The sequence below is a fragment of the Scyliorhinus canicula genome, chromosome 14 (assembly GCF_902713615.1).
Source record: "Scyliorhinus canicula chromosome 14, sScyCan1.1, whole genome shotgun sequence".
In the NCBI taxonomy this organism is placed as follows: Eukaryota; Metazoa; Chordata; class Chondrichthyes; order Carcharhiniformes; family Scyliorhinidae; genus Scyliorhinus; species Scyliorhinus canicula.
The window spans coordinates 20,058,994-20,076,265 of NC_052159.1; the positions used below are offsets into that span (position 1 = coordinate 20,058,994).

The window sequence follows — 17,272 nt, forward strand, 5'->3', positions numbered from 1 at the left end:
GGTTGATTATCAGCCTGTAACAAACTTCGACAAAGTCATTCAGATTTGAAATGGTAGCTCCGTTCTCTCTCTCCACAGATGCTCTCAGATCTGCTGGAGGAGAATGTGCCGAGGAAGGAAATTAATTGCCCCCCTTTCGCTGGAGGCTTTGCCTCTTGAACACCTTTGCCAGATTGCGCCATGCGGCCGCCACGTGTATCAATCCTGCAGCGCTGGCGCAGGCAGGGAGGGGCGGGGCTCGCGCGTGGCGCCGTTGCCGGGGTAACCGGAGCGCGCGGCCGCTGTCCTCGCGGACGTTGAGCGGCGGCAGTTGTTTGGTTGGGGGTGGGGGTGTCGGCTGGAAGGAGACAAGAGGCGGGAGGAGCTGACGGGCCCGGCGGCAGCGGGTAGGTACCCTGGCTGCAGTAGCAGCAGCAGCGCCGTGCGCGCGCGATTCCACAGCTGCCCAGGGCTGGGTGGCATGGCAACCAAACGCCAGGCTTCAGTCCCCCAGCTAGGCCGAATTTCCCGCCCCGTCCCCATTACACAGGGTCAGGGCTAATTCGCTGCATTAACACTTTCTCCCCAATTATTTGAAGTTGCCTGGGGTTTACTGCATCTTTTATACTTTCTTTTTTAAAAATTGCAACGTGTGTATATGTTTAAGATTAGGGATTTTTTTTGCTTAACTGTGGGTGCAAATGTTTGTGTTTTGCTTTAAAAAGATGCTGATTTCTGCAAAGGCGTCTTTGTCATTTTAGTATGATCCTTACTTGGGGGGGGGGGGCGGGATTGTTAATGTGCAAATTTATATTAGGAAGTCTTACAACACCAGGTTAAAGTCCAACAGGTTTGTTTCAAATCACTAGCTTTTGGAGGTGAATGTTCACCCGAGGAAGGAGCTACGCTCCGAAAGCTAGTGATTCTAAACAAACCTCTTCGACATTGGTGTTGTAAGACTTCTTACTGTGCACCCCCCCCCCCCCCCCCCCAGTCCAAGACGCTGGCATCTGCAAATTATATAGTTGCTTGGAAATAACTTCTCTGAAATTTTGCTCTCTTGCTCCAAGAACAATACAGGCCAATTTCACAACTTTTCTCTCATCCCTCTCCTTTTTACCTTTCATTATTCTCCTCCCCTAAGTTTCCAAGCATGTCTTTACATCACAGAATGGTGGCCATTTAAAAAAAAATGGTTCATGGGCTGAGTGTGGCAGGCAAGGCTGGCACATGTTGTTTATCCTCAATTGCCTTTGAGAAGGTGGTGTTGCAGTTTGTCTGTGTCAGTGCATCCACAGTACTATTAGGAAGGGATTTCCAGGATTTTGTTCCAGTGACAATGACTTAGTTCCAAGGATGTTTCCATGCATTTGCTGCTCTTGTTCATCTAGGTTGTAAAAAATTGTGAGTTTTAAAGATTCTGTTAAAGAAACGTTGGTGAATTGTTGCTGTACATGTCGTGTAATGTGTTGGTGGTGGACAGAATGATAGGGTGTGATTCACTATTGATGGGACCATCAATTCACCAGACACGTGTTTCCGATATGAATCTAGGCTTTAATCGACTTACTACTTAGCCAGCCTGTTACCCGTTGATGAACTCTCAGTGAACTGCAGGCTGACTCTGGACAAGGGTATTTATACAGCAGCACTAGGTGGAGGAGTCGTGGGTGGAGCCCTGTACAAGCTACTGAGCATTCCCAGAGCTACTGCCCCTAGTGGTTGGATAACGCTACTGCGCTTACAAAGACATAGTGTGAATTATCATATTACATTCACCCCCTGCAAAAAAATCAAGTCTGGCGGGGGTGGTGTCCTACAACGTCAGTCTGTCCGCTGGTCGAATTGTCCGCTGTGATCTGCGGAGCACCGGGGTTGCAGCCTCTTGCGGTGGCTGGATGGGTGTTGTGTGCTGGAGTACGACGGCGGACTCCAGGGAGGGTTGTATCCGAGCTTCATACTCTCCTGGTTCGACTGGGGGCTGGCCTGCGCGGAACTGGTGGAGCGGGCTCGGGAGCGCGAGGGGGCGGCAGCATGGGGTGCAGGGTGAGAGGTCCTTCTGTGGGGGCGCTGGATCCGGCGGGTGCCAGATCCCGGAGGGATACCATGTCCTGACAGCCGTCAGGGAACTCTACGAATGCGTACTGGGGGTTGGAGTGGAGCAGGCGCACCTTTTCAACAAGGGGGTTGGTTTTGTGTGCCCTGATGTGTTTCCTCAGAAGTACGGGGCCCGGTGTCCTCAGCCATGCCGGAAGTGAGACCCCCGTGGTAGTGCCCCTGGAAAAAAATGAAGAGCCTCTCGTGAGGGGTCTGATTGGTCGCTGTGCACAAAAGGGACCTAATAGCGTGAAGCGCGTCTGGGAGGACTTCCTGCCACTGGGAGACTTGGAGCTTTCTAGACCGGAGGGTCAGTAGGACGGACTTCCAGACCGTCGCGTTCTCCCTCTCCACCTGCCCGTTCTCCCTGGGGTTGTAGCTGGTAGTCCTGCTCGAGGCAATGCCCTTGTCGAGCAGGTACTGACGCAGCTCGTCGCTCATGAAGGACGAACCCCGGTTGCTGTGTACGTAGCTGGGGAAACCAAACAGGGTGAAGATGCTATGCAGGGCCCTAATGACTGTGGGAGGTCATGTCGGGGCACGGAATAGCGAATGGGAAACGGGAAAACTCGTCTCTCTTGTTAGTTGAGGGGAGTGGCCCTTTGAAATCAATCGCGAGGCGTTCAAAGGGCCTAGAAGCCTTGACCAGGTGGGTCCTGTCTGGTCTATAGAAGTGCGGTTTGCACTCCGCACAGATCAGGCAGTCCCTGGTGACCGCTTTTACCTCCTCGTTGGAGAAAGGTAGGTTTCGGGCCCTGATGTAGTGGGCGAGCCGGGTAACCCCTGGGTGGCAGAGGTCATTGTGGATGACTTTCAATCGGTCAATCTGCGCGCTGGCGCATGTCCCGCGGGATAGGGCATCCGGCGGCTCGTTGAGCTTCCCGGGTCGATACTTAATGTCGTAATTGTAGGTGGAGAGTTCGATCCTCCACCTCAGAATTTTGTCGTTTTTAATTTTGCCCCTTTGCGAGTTGTCGAACATGAAGGCAACCGATCTTTGGTCGGTGATGAGGGTGAACCTCCTACCTGCGAGGTAGTGCCTCCAGTGACGGATAGCCTCCACAATGACTTGTGCTTCTTTCTCGACTGAGGAGTGTCGGAGTTCTGAAGCGGAGAGGGTACGGGAGAAAAATGCGACTGGTCTCCCTGCCTGATTTAAAGTGGCTGCAAGAGCTACCTCTGAGGCGTCGCTCTCTACCTGAAATGGAGTGGATTCATCCACCGCCCGCATGACCGCTTTGGCGATGTCCTCCTTGATGCCGTTGAAGGCCTGGCGTGCCTCAGCTGACAGGGGAAATCATATGGCCCTAAAGAATGGGCGGGCTTTGTCCGCATATTGAGGGACCCACTGGGCGTAGTAGGAAAAGAAACCCAAGCACCGTTTGAGGGCCTTGGGGCAATGGGGGAGGGGGAGTTCTAAGAGGGGGCATGCGGTCCGGGTCTGGGCCCAGGACTCCGTTTTCCACGACATAGCTGAGGATGGCTAGTCTGGTTGTGCGGAAAACGCATTTTTCCTTGTTATACGTGAGATTCAGTTTCTGTGCCGTCTGGTGAAAACTTTGGAGGTTGGCGTTGTGGTCCTGCTGGTCATAGCCACAGATGGTGACATTGTCCAAGTACGGAAACGTGGCCCGCAGCCCGTACTGGTCCACCATTCGGTCCATTGCTCGTTGGAACACCGAGACCCCATTAGTGACGCCGAAAGGGACCTGGAGGAAATGAAAGAGGCGGCCTTCGGCCTCTAATGCCGTGTAGTGGCGGTCCTCCGGGCGGATTGGGAGCTGGTGGTATCCAGACTTCAGATCCACCATGGAAACGAGCCGGTACTGGGCGATCTGGTTTACCATGTCTGCAATCCTGGAGAGGGGATACGCGTTGAGGAGTGCAAATCTATTTATGGTCTGACTATAGTCGACAACCATGCGGAATTTTTCCCCGATCTTAACGACCACCACCTGAGCTCTCCAGGGACTATTGGTGGTCTCTATAACCCCCTCACTGAGAAGCCTTCGGACCTCTGCTCTGATATATACCCTATCCTAAAGGCTATACCGCCTGCTACGAGTGGCTACGGGTTTACAGTCCTTTGTGAGATTGGCGAAGAGAGGAGGGGGGGGAATTCGCAGCATAGCGAGGCTGCAGATAGTGAGTGGGGGCAGGGGCCCGCCGAAGCTGAGGGTGAGGCTCTTGAGGTTACATTGGAAGTCTAGGCCTAATAAGAGTGGCGCGCAGAGTTCGGGCAAAACGTAAGAGTTTGAATTTAGAGTAGCTAGCGCCTCGGATTGAGTGTCGCGGCGGTGCGCCCCTGGATCTGGATGGAATGGGAGCCTGAAGCGAGCGAGATAGTTTGCTGCACAGGGAAAACGGGGAGCGAACAGCGTCTTACCAGGTCTGGATGTATGAAGCTCTCAGTGCTCCCGGAGTCGAAGAGGCATGGCATTTTGTACCTGTTGATATGGACCTCTGCCATCGAATTTCGCAGATGCTTCGGGCGTGATTGGTCCAGAATTACAGCGCTGAGTTGCGGGTAGTCGGCGGCTCAATCAGCTTTGCTGGAGTGGCCCCGTGATGACTGCCCTCTGAGTTCCTAGTCGTATTCTTCCGATGAGTTGTCCGAGCGCGGAGATGCAGGTCGGGCCCATGGATCGCATGTGGCGGGCAGCGAGGGAGATGGCATCCAAGATGGCGGCCCCCATGAGTCGCACGTGGCCGGCCACGTGTTGGAGGTTTGCCAAGATGGCGGCCCCCATCGATCGCACGTGGCTGGAGAGGGCGGATTCGGGGCATAGGCAGCAGCGTTTCGGGCCCGGCGGGCCTGCGGGTGAGGGGAGCGATTACTTCGTGCCGCTGGGGAGCTGGAAGCAGGGGCCCTTTTAGCAAGGCACACTCTTGCGTAATGGCCTTTCCGCCCGCAGCTGCTGCAAGTCACGTTGTGGGCTGGGCAGTGCTGCCGCGGGTGCTGGTTCTGGCCGCAGAAATGGCAGGCTGGAGCAGCATAGTGGCTGGCTGGGGCAGCATGGTGGCTGGGCGGCCGCGTAGCACAGGCTTGGGGGAGTCGCTTGTCCGGGGCCCATGATTGGGTCGAGAGGTCCGCGGAGAACGAGTTAAGGCTGTGGAAGGAGACCTCCATCGTGGTAGCAGCTTCCACATTCGCTTCTTGGTCTTGGGCCCCCTTTTCCAGTAATCGTTGGCGCACATAATTAGACCTGAGGCCCGCTACAAAAACACTGCGTACAGCAAGTTCTGTGTCCAGCCATGGTAACCGCTTGACAATTAGTCATTGGACAAATTATTGAGTTCCCTTAGAAATTCGGCGAGTGATTCGGTAGGCCGCTGGCGGCGAGTCGTGAACACATGGTGTGCGTAAACTTCGTTAATGGGCCTCACATATATCTTATCGAGTACTGCTAGCGCTGCAGTATATGAACCGGCCGAGTTTAGTTGTGTAGAGATTCTGTGGCTCACCCTCGCGTGCAGTAGACTCAAACCTCTGTTCCTCTGTCGTTTCGGCTGTGCTCGTTTCTGCCAGGTAGGCCTTGAAGCACCACAGCCAGTGGGAGAAGATTTCTTTAGCCTCTGCATCCTGCGGGTCGAGTTGCAGGCGCCCAGGCTTGAGGGCTGATTCCATGATCGATCTTGATTGTTCTTAAGTCGATTAAATTGATGCAACCATCAATTCACCAGACACGTGTTTCCGATATGAATCTAGGCTTTAATCGACTTACTACAGAGCCAGCCTGTTACCCGTTGATGAACTCTCAGTGAACTGCAGGCTGACTCTGGACAAGGGTATTTATACAGCAGCACCAGGGGGAGGAGTCGTGGGTGGAGCCAAGGTGGACCTAGTGGTCGGATGACGCTACTGCGCTTACAAAGACATAGTGTGAATTATCATATTACATTCACCACAACTATCAATTACGCAAAGATGAGAGTAGGATCTAATCGAGGCTTTATTACACTGAGATGTGTGGCCTCCTCCAGCAGCTGACGAAATGGCTGCTGTATGGGGAGCACGCATATTTATACTCTGCCTACTGGGTGGAGCCAGCAGGCAGGGATCAACCCCCGCACCTGTAGTACAGGGGCCTTACCGTAAAGCACCTACAACATCCTCTATATACAATATATACATCAGTGGTGACTACCACATTCACCCCCTGTTAAAAATGGGTCCAGCGGGGGTGGTGGAGAACTATATACAGGAAATTATGTTTTAAAAGTACAGTTAAAATTATAAATTCAAACGGTCCGGTGCTTAAATCTGTCGTAGAGAGCGCCGTAGTGCTGGTAGTGTCTCTGGCGGTGGCTTGATCTTCGGGGACTCCGGGAGCGTGTCGAAATCCTCTTCATCCTCGTGTGTGGGCAAGGGAAGGGCGGAGTGTCCCGGAGCAGGGGCTGCAGTGGGGTGCGCCGGGGGAAGGGAGGGTGGCGCCGGGTCGGGGGGAACCAGCTGGTGCCAGGTCCCTGAGGGAGACTGTGTCTTGGCGGCCGTCGGGGTACGCTACGTAAGCGTACTGCGGGTTGGCGTGACGTAGCTGTACCCTCTCAACCAACGGTCCACCTTGTGGAGTCGAATGTGTCTACGGAGGAGAACGGGTCCTGGAGCTGCCAGCCACGTTGGGAGCGATACCCCGGAGGTGGACTTCCTGGGGAAGGCAAAGAGACGTTCATGGGGAGTTTCATTAGTCGCGGTGCACAGGAGCGACCAAATGGAGTGGGGTGCATCGGGGATGACCTGCTGCCAGCGGGAGGCCGGGATATTTCTGGATCGTAGGGCCAGTTGGACGGCCCTCCAGACCGTCCTGTTCTCCCTCTCTACCTGCCCGTTTCCACGGAGGTTGTAGCTGGTCGTCCTGCTCGAGGCAATGCCCTATTGAGCAGGTACTGGCGCAGCTCATCGCTCATGAATGAGGATCCCCGGTTGCTGTGTAGGTAGGCGGGGAAACCGAATAGAGCGAAGATAGTGTTGAGGGCTTTGATGACGCTGGCGGACGTCATGTCGGGGCATGGGACGGCAAAGGAGAATTGTGAGTATTCATCAACCACACTGAGAAAGTACGTGTTGAGGTCGGTGGAGGGGAGGGGCCCTTTGATGTCCACGCTGAGGCGTTCAAAGGGGCGGGAGGCCTTCACCAGGCGCGCACGGTCTGGCCGGTAGAAGTGCGGTTTACACTCCACGCAGACCTGGCAGTCTCTGGTGATCGCCCTGACTTCTCGATGGAGTAGGGCAGGTTGCGGGCCTTGATGAGATGGTAAAAACGGGTGACTCCTGGGTGACAGGTTGTCATGCAGTGTGCGGAGTCGGTCCACTTGTGAGCTGGCACATGTACCTCGGGATAGGGCACCGGGGGGCTCGTTGAGCTTACCAGGGCGATACAAAATCTCGTAGTGGTCGGTGGAGAGCTCAATCCTCCACCTCAAGATTTAATCATTCTTGATCTTGCCTAGCTGTGTGTTGTTAAACATGAAGGTAACCGACCATTGGTCAGTGAGGAGAGTGAATCTCCTGCGTGTAAAGCATCTGGAGCTTCTGTGCTTCTGGAATTGCGTCTGGCGCAGACCATATGTACGCTTCAAAACAGGCTAGCCAATGTTCAAAGTCCTTTTTGCCGTTGTCTGCTTGAGGATGCAGCTGCAGGCGATCCGGCTTGATGGGGAGGTCCATCTCTGAAAAACAGTATAATAAATTGATGCACTATCACTTACGCAAAGATAAGAGTAGGATGTAATCGAGGCTTTATTACACTGAGATGTGTGCCCTCCTACAGCAGCTGACAAAATGGCTGCTGTACAGGGAGCACACATATTTATACTCCGCCTACTGGGCAGAGCCAGCATGCAGAGATCTACCCCCGTACCTGTAGTACAGGGGCCTTACTGTAAAGCACCTATAACAACATCCTCTATATACAATATATACATTAGTGGTGACTATCACAGGGTGCGAATCTCCGGCATTGTTGTGCTCGGGCAAGACAAAGGCTGGTGAAAAGCTGGAGAGGTGGAAAGTGAGAACCGTGCCAGGCGCCAAATCGTTAACGATGCAACTGGCCTGCTTCTGAAGGTGAAATAAGGATCTTGCCGTAGTGTGGTGAGGAAACCACATTGGTCCCCGCTGTCTATGGCAAGGTCTGCAAGACATAACAGACATACAAGATGAAGGCATGTAAAATCGTCGGCTCCAACGCACCCCTCCCTGATGAGCTCAATGCATTCTATGCCCGCTTTGAGCAAGAGGTCAGCGAGAGCGAGCCCTCCATCCCAGAAGCCTGGGATGAGCTTGTATCTGAGATCACCACTGCAGACGTCAGAGCAGCCTTCTCGAAGGTCAACCCACGGAAAGCCACTGGCCCGGATGGGGTACCCGGACAAGCACTCCGGTCTTGCGCGGATCAGCTGGCGGGGGTATTCGCAGACATCTTCAACCCCTCTTTACAACAATCTGAAGTCCCTATCTGCTTCAGGAAGACGACCATCATCCCTGTACCAAAAAAAATGTCAAGCAGTGTGCCTTAATGACTATCGTCCAGTGGCTCTGACATCCATCATTATGAAGCACTTCGAAAGGTTAGTCATGGCACGAATCAACTCCAGCCTCCCAGATTGCCTTGATCCACTGCAGTTTGCCTACCGCTGCAACAGGTCCACAGCAGACGCCATCTCCATGGCCCTGCACTCTATCTTGGAACACCTAGATAACAAAGACACCTATGTCAGACTCCTATCTATCGGCTACAGCTCAGCCTTCAACACCATCATTCCGACGAAACTCATCTCCAAACTCCATGGCCTTGGCCTTGGCTCCTCCCTCTGTGACTGGATCCTGAACTTTCTAACCCACAGACCACAATCAGTAAAGATAGGCAACAACACCTCCTCCACGATAATCCTCAACACCGGTGCCCCACAAGGCTGTGTCCTCAGCCCCCTACTATACTCCTTATACACCTTTGACTGTGTGGCCAAATTCCCCGCCAACTCGATTTTCAAATTTGCTGATGACACCACCTTAGTGGGTCGGATTTCAAACAGCGACGAGACAGAGTACAGGAATGAGATAGAGAATCTGGTGAACTGGTGCAACGACAGTAATCTCTCCCTCAATGTCAACAAAACGAAGGAGATTATCATCGACTTCAGGAAACGTAGTGATGAACATGCCCCTGTTTACATCGATGGGAACGAAGTAGAAAGGGTCGAGAGCTTCAAGTTTTTACGTGTACAGATCACCAACAGCCTGTCTTGGTCCCCCCATGCCGACACTGTAGTTAAGAAAGCCCACCAACGACTCTACTTTCTCAGAAGACTGAGGAAATTTGGCATGTCAGCTACGACCCTCACCAACTTCTACAGATGCACCATAGAAAGCATTCTTTCTGGTTGTATCACAGCTTGGTATGGAACCTGCTCTATCCATGCTTTGAGATCACAAGTGCACATCTAAATACCTCTTATGAGGGTCTCTGCCTCTACTATCCTTTCAGGCAGCGTTCCAAACTCCCACCACCCTCTAAAATCCCCTCCAAACCTCCTTATCTTAAATCTATGCCCTCCTGGTCATTGATCTCTCCACCAAGGGGGGTGTTTCTTCCTGTCTGCTCTATCTATTCCACTCATAATTTTATACATCTCAATCATGTTCCCCCCTCGGTCTCCTCTGCTCCAAGGAAAACCATCCAAGTCTATCCAATCTCTCTTCGGAAGTAAAATTCTCCAGTCCAGGCAACATCCAGCTAAATCTTTTCTGCCCCCTTTCCAGTGCTATCACATCCTTCCTATAATGTGGATTCCAGACTGCACACAATACTCTAGCCGTGGCCTAACCAACATTTCTACAGTTCCAGCATAACCTCCTTGCCCTTAAACTCTATGCCTCTGCTAATGAAGGCAAGTATACCATATGCCTTCTTAACCACTGAATCTGCTACCTTAAGGGACCGGTGTACATGCACACCAAGATCCCTCTGATCCTCGATGCTTCCCAGCATCCTGCCGTTTATCATGTATTCCCTTGTCTTATTTGTCCTGCTCAAGTGCATCACCTCACACCTTGTCTGGATTGAGTTCCATTTGCCACTGATTAGCCCATCCATATACTCCTGTCATTGAAGGCTATCCTCCTCACCTATTTACCACCCCACCAATTTTTGTATTATCTGAAAACTTACTGGTCAACCTTCCTGCATCATATCTAAATCATTTGTATAAACCAGAAAGAGCAAACGTTCCAATACTGACCCCACTGGACGCAGGCTTCCAGTCAGAAAAACACCCCTCGTTCATCACCCTCTGCTTCCTGCCACTCAGCCAATTATGGGTCCAATTTGCTAAATATCCTTGGATCTCAATGACCTTCGCTATCAGTCTCCCATGTGGGACCTTCGCAAAAGCCTTGCTGAAGTCCAAATGCATTTCCCATCTGCTCACCTCTTTGAAAAATTCAATCAGGTTGGTCAGACGTGATTTCCCCTTAACAAAACCATGCTGACTTCTTAATTAATCCTTGCCTCTAGATTAATTCTGTCTCTCGGAATTGCTTCCAATAGTTTACCCATCACAGAGGTTAGACTGACAGGCCTGCAATTTCCTGGTTTATCTCTTCCTCATTTCTTGAATAATGATACCACATTGGCTATCCTTCACTACTCCGGCACCTCTCCTGTAGCCAGAGAGGAATTGAAAATTATTGCCAGCGCCCCTGGTATTTCATCCCTTGCCTCACTCACCAGCCTGAGATACATTTCACCTGGAGATTTGTCTACTTTTAAGCCTGCCAAACCACTTTCCACCTCCTCTTTGTCAATGTTAATCTCTTTAAGATTTCTATACCCACCATGCCCCATTCACGAGCGAACACTGACAAAAAGTATTCATTTAGAACCCTACCTACATCCTTCAGGTCCAACACGATTACTACTGAGGTTCTTAATGAGCATTATTCTTCCCTTAGTTATCCTTTACCCTTAATGTACTTGTAAAACAAATTGGGATTTTCCTTTATTTTACCTGCCAGTATCTTTTTATGTCCCCTTTTTTGCTCCCGTAATTTCCTTTTTAAGTTCCCTTTTGTACATTATATATGCTTCTCGGGCTTCTCTTGTTTTGAGCCCTCTATCTGCCATAAACGTTTTTTTTTTTGCCTCCTAATCCAAATCTTTGGCGGGTAGGATCAAGGAAAACCCCAAGGCCTTTTACACATACGTGAGAAATATGAGAATGACTAGAGTGAGAGTAGGTCCGATTAAGGACAGTAGCGGGAGATTGTGTATTGAGTCTGAAGAGATAGGAGAGGTCTTGAACAAGTATTTTCTTCAGTATTTACAAATGAGAGGGGCCATATTGTTGGAGAGGACAGCGTGAAGCAGACTGATGAGCTTGAGGAGATACTTGTCAGGAAGGAAGATGTGTTGCGCGTTTTGAAAAACTTGAGGATAGACAAGTCCCCCGGGCCTGACGGGATATATCCAAGGATTCTATGGGAAGCAAGAAATGAAATTGCAGAGCCGTTGGCAATGATCTTTTCGTCCTCGCTGTCAACAGGGGTGGTACCAGAGGATTGGAGAGTGGCGAATGTCGTGCCCCTGTTCAAAAAAGGGAATAGGGATAACCCTGGGAATTACAGGCCAGTTAGTCTTACTTCGGTGGTAGGCAAAGTAATGGAAAGGGTACTGAGGGATAGGATTTCTGAGCATCTGGAAAGGCATTGCTTGATTAGGGATAGTCAGCACGGATTTGTGAGGGGTAGGTCTTGCCTTACAAGTCTTATTGAATTCTTTGAGGAGGTGACCAAGCATGTGGATGAAGGTAAAGCAGTGGATGTAGTGTACATGGATTTTAGTAAGGCATTTGATAAGGTTCCCCATGGTAGGCTTATGCAGAAAGTAAGGAGGCATGGGATAGTGGGAAATTTGGCCAGTTGGATAACAAACTGGCTAACCGATAGAAGACAGAGAGTTGTGGTGGATGGCAAATATTCAGCCTGGAGCCCAGTTATCAGTGGCGTACCGCAGGGATCAGTTCTGGGTCCTCTGCTGTTTGTGATTTTCATTAACGACTTGGATGAGGGAGTTGAAGGGTGGGTCAGTAAATTTGCAGATGATACGAAGATTGGTGGAGTTGTGGATAGTGAGGAGGGCTGTTGTCGGCTTCAAAGAGACATAGATAGAATGCAGAGCTGGGCTGAGAAGTGGCAGATGGAGTTTAACCCTGACAAGTGTGAGGTTGTCCATTTTGGAAGGACAAATCTGAATGCGGAATACAGGGTTAATGGTAGGGTTCTTGGCAATGTGGAGGAGCAGAGAGATCTTGGGGTCTATGTTCATTGTTCTTTGAAAGTTGCCACTCAAGTGGATAGAGCTGTGAAGAAGGCCTATGGTGTGCTAGCGTTCATTAGCAGAGGGATTGAATTTAAGAGCCGTGAGGTGATGATGCAGCTGTACAAAACCTTGGTCAGGCCACATTTGGAGTACTGTGTGCAGTTCTGGTCACCTCATTTTAGGAAGGATGTGGAAGCTTTGGAAAAGGTGCAAAGGAGATTTACCAGGATGTTGCCTGGAATGGAGAGTAGGTCATACGAGGAAAGATTGAGGGTGCTAGGCCTTTTCTCATTAGAACGGAGAAGGATGAGGGGCGACTTGATAGAGGTTTATAAGATGATCAGGGGAATAGATAGAGTAGACAGTCAGAGACTTTTTCCCCGGGTGGAACACACCATTACAAGGGGACATAAATTTAAGATAAATGGTGGAAGATATAGAGGGGATGTCAGAGGTAGGTTCTTTACCCAGAGAGTAGTGGGGGCATGGAATGCACTGCCTGTGGTAGTAGTTGAGTCGGAAAATTTATGGACCTTCAAGCGGCTATTGGATAGGTACTTGGATTAGGGTAGAATAAGGGAGTGTAGGTTAACTTCTTAAGGGCAGCACGGTAGCATTGTGGATAGCACAATTGCTTCACAGCTCCAGGGTCCCAAGTTCGATTTCGACTTGGGTCACTGTCTGTGTGGAGTCTGCACATCCTCCCCGTGACTGCGTGGATTTCCTCCGGGTACTCCGGTTTCCTCCCACAGTCCAAAGATGTGCAGGTTGGGTGGATTGGCCATGACAAATTGTCCAAAATTCTATGATTAACCTAGGACAAAGGTTCGGCGCAACATCGTGGGCCGAAGGGCCTGTTCTGTGCTTTATTTCTCTATCTATCTAATGCTGTATATTCCTCGATATCCAGGGTTCACTGGATTTGTTGGTCCCACACTTTTTTTTCTAGATTGGAATATGTTGACCCTGTACTTTCCTTAATTCCTTCCTGAATACACCCCACTGTTCGGTCACAGATTTACCGAAGTGGCTGCTCCCAGTCCACTCTGGCCACCCCCCCCTGCCCAAAGTTGAGAACTTTGATCTCAGGCCCATCCTTGTCCTTTTCCATTACAATCCTGAACCTTATGGGAGTTATGATCACTGTCTATAAAATGCTTCCCCGATGATACTTCACCCACTTGCCCAGCTTCGTTTCCAGCCGGTACTACCTCCTCTCTTGTAGATCCTTCTACGTCCTGTTGCAGTAATCTACGTGGGAACTGCAGAGGAAGTTTAAATAGCAGGGAACTTAAAATTCCCCTGCTCCCCAGGACCCTCTGCAAATGTTTCAGACTCCGACTTAGGGTCGGAGACTTCAGACAGTTCCAGTGTACCTCATATTGTTTTTTAATAAATTTTAGAGTAGCCAATTATTTATTTTCCATGGTAATCATTAGCAAATGACCCATTCTATTTTTAAAAAACATTCTTCCTAAGATTAAAAAAAATGATGTATTTTCTGGGTTGGTTGCAGATGATTAATTGCATATTAGTTCATTAGATCAGCGAGTCCATCACCAAAGGACTTTTCTACGGTTGACCTTCAGATGCTACATACAAATCATTCGCATTGAAGAAACTTCAGATATGTGGATCAGTGGGTTGGTTGCGGCAGATTCATTCGAAGTGTGGCACCGACATCACATGAAGGTTTGACCAGCAGGCTCCTTCACTGGTGCACCAGTTGCGTTTTTAATAATCTGACCCAACTAAATTGGAAACACTCAAAGCCACTGTTTTCGATTCCGAGCTACAAACTACATCCCATTCCCAGGTAACGGTTTTCGATTGAATCAAGATTGTTCATCAACTTGATGGCATATTTAACCTGGTGATGATTTTCTGCTACATCTCCATGCCATTTAGTAACACTGTTTTCACCTCTGTAACACACACAACCGTACCCATTCAATGCCTCAGCTCTTCTGCTGCTGAAACCATCACCCATGCCTTTGTTACTTTTAGACTTGGCTATTCCAACATATTCCTGACCAGCCTCCCACATTCTAACCTGTGTAAACATTTTTAAAACTAAATTAATTTTTTCCAATTAAAGGGCAATTTAGCGTGGCCAATAAACCTACCCTGCGCATCTTTGGGTTGTGGGGGCGAAACCCACGCAAACACGGGGAGAATGTGCAAACTCCACATGGACAGAGGCCCAGGGCCGGGATCGAACCTGGTACATTGGTGCTGTGAGGCAACAGTGCTAACCAATGTGCCCTATCCTGGACCTAAACTTGAGGTCACCCAAATCTTTGCTATTTGTGTTCTTGCTCATACCAAATCCTGGCTGCCCATCATCCCCTCTACTCGAAGCAATGCGTCAATGGTAGAATTCTCATTCTTGTCTTCAAATCCCTTTTATCACTTCATCACTACCTATCACTGTAATCCCCTGCCTCGCAGTCCTCCTAGATATCTGTGCTCCTCTAGTTTAAAGCCCCTGAACATCCCCGAGTTTTAAATGCCACACCATGGGTGGACATACCTTCAACTGCCTCAGCTCTGATCTCGGGTTCTCTCTCCAACTCTTGAGGCGCTTTATTATGGTGCTGTTATTCCCTGAATGTTTTTTTGGTGCCAGATCACAATTGACCAAATTTCTTCAATCCAGTTTCACGAGTTGGTGTGGTTGAAGTTGAATTTGAAACATCAATCTCTTAGCTGCTATAGATAATAGTGTTGTCAAATAGAATACCCTTGAACTTTCCCACATCATAAATTTCCAGTCTTGGCTACCACTAGTCCTACAGGATCTGGAATACACCGCTTGAAAAGTTGAGCCAGGTTCAATCATGCAGGGAATTGGATAAGCATGTGAAGGGAAATTAAATTACCAGGCTATCGGGGAAGGAACTAGCTAGATTGCTCTTGCAGAGTGCTAGCATGGACTCAACAGGTTGAATAGCCTCTTGTATGGTAACTGTTCTGTGATGCTAATTTCTGGCTTGCTTTCCACGGGAAGGGGGAATGCTCAGCAGGTGAGTTCGTTCAGGTTCCTCTTTGTCAGTTGCTTGCTGACTGGTTCAAGTGTGTTACTTGGCATTGGCTGCAAAGCAAATGGTCGTTCTACCTTCTCAAACGCAGGAATAACGAGGGGAAGAAATGAGCAGCAGCAGAAAAAGTGCTTGAGTATTTTTCTTAACAACATTTTTGTTTCCTTTGCTCAGGAATTTATTACTTGAGTCAAGTTGAGGAAGACCTAACAGTACGCCAGCTTCCACGGAACAGCTTCCAACAATAATCTTGGTTATTTGGTATATCTTGAATAAATTAATGATGCCGGCTGCACCGGTTCTGCAGCCTGTTCTCAAAATGAAAGTTGATGAGCTCTTCCTCTACTGGTTGAGTGAGACAACGACGCAGTCCATGCTGAAAGATTACCTGAAACGAATAGAGAGTGGTGAAAGGATTGACACAGGAAATGGTGATGCAACAAATGACCAACATCCAACTGGAAGCAATAACAACAAACATTCCACCTCTGAGTTGAACATACTGGGTTGCTGTACATCCCCTTTAGTCACTTCCAAATTCTGTTCAAGCCCTCCATCCCAGCTTACTTCAGCTCTACCATCTGGCACACTTTCAAGTCCTAGAAATGGATTAAATACTCGAGCAACACGGCGATCATCGGGGTTTAAAGCTGTAAGTTTTGCATATTTTTCACTTGAAACACCAATTTTTCTGTTATTAAGAAAAAATAGTTGAATAACGTCATATATTTTTAGATGGATAAAAACCACACTTACAAAATTGTAGTGTTTTCTTTTACCTGGAATTTTCCAATGGTTTGGTTGGCAATGCAATGTGATGTTTTACTAAGCCGTAAAGCACATGAAAGTGCCGTGATTTATCCTAAATCTGTGGTAAATTGGCTCATTTCAGCAGGAGCACTTGGGTTCATTGTAAAGCTTTAAGGTTTGGTTCCCGGCTTGGGTGACTGTCTGTGTGGAGTTTGCACTTTCTCCCCGTGGGTTTTCTCTGGTTTCCTCCCACAGTCTAAAGATGTGCAGGTTAGGTGGATTGGCCATGCTAAATTACCCCTTTGTATCCAAAGACGACAGGTTAGGAAGGGTTAAGGGAATAAGGCGAGGAAGTGGGCCGAGGTAGGGTGCTCTTTCAGAGGGTCAGTGCAGACTCGATTGGTAGTTTGGTCTCCTTCAGAACTGTAGGATGGTTGTAACTTGAAGGTAGGGTTGGGAGGGAACAGTAGAGATTGTAACAGGACAGAAAGTTAAAGGCCTTGTGGAGAGATTTTAGGAAGAGAATTTCAGAGTTCCTTGGTGTAATGGATGATTATGATGGGAAGAACGGGAAGTAAAAGGTACAGAATCATAACAGTGAAACGTGTGAGGAAGGATGTAGTGCTGGAGGAGATTTCAGTGGGGCAGAGCGTGACCAAAGAGGAATTTGGTGTTCGTCCGAGCCCAATATGGGTAATGGAATGCAGTGGAGGTCAGTGAGGATAAATGTAACTTTTTGGGATAGAATTTGGATGAGAACCCTGGATAAGTTGGTTTATATGTGGTGAAGCTTGTGAAGCTGCTATGTATGACTCAAATATGGTATAAATTCAAATAAATTGTTCCATGTAGGTTTATTAGAAGCATTCACAAGTTTTTTTGACCCATTTTTAATTGACTCTTTCTTCACAATAACTGTCCTAAACTCAGTTCTTGTAATTTTACATTCTGTTGCCTTATGTACGCAACTGGAAACATTTACACCGTCTACACTTTCGATGGTCAATGTTTTTTTTTAAATGGACCTTTTATCCTTTTTACTCTAGATCAGGGTTGTCCAGCCTTTTTGCTCGAAGGTGAACATTG

At 49.1% G+C, this 17,272-nt stretch overlaps 1 protein-coding gene across 1 annotated transcript in view; it reads left to right on the top strand.

Annotated features, from left to right (window-relative positions):
• The first annotated feature begins 252 nt into the window (after window positions 1–252).
• ppp2r3b (protein phosphatase 2, regulatory subunit B'', beta) overlaps window positions 253–17,272 on the top strand; it is a 143,611-nt gene continuing 126,591 nt past the window's right edge. Inside the window, exons 1-2 of the mRNA XM_038818195.1 lie at window positions 253–386; window positions 15,611–16,088. Of these exons, the coding sequence (XP_038674123.1) occupies window positions 15,717–16,088 (372 nt within the window). The 5' untranslated portion in view covers window positions 253–386; window positions 15,611–15,716. The remainder of the gene's footprint in view (window positions 387–15,610; window positions 16,089–17,272) is intronic.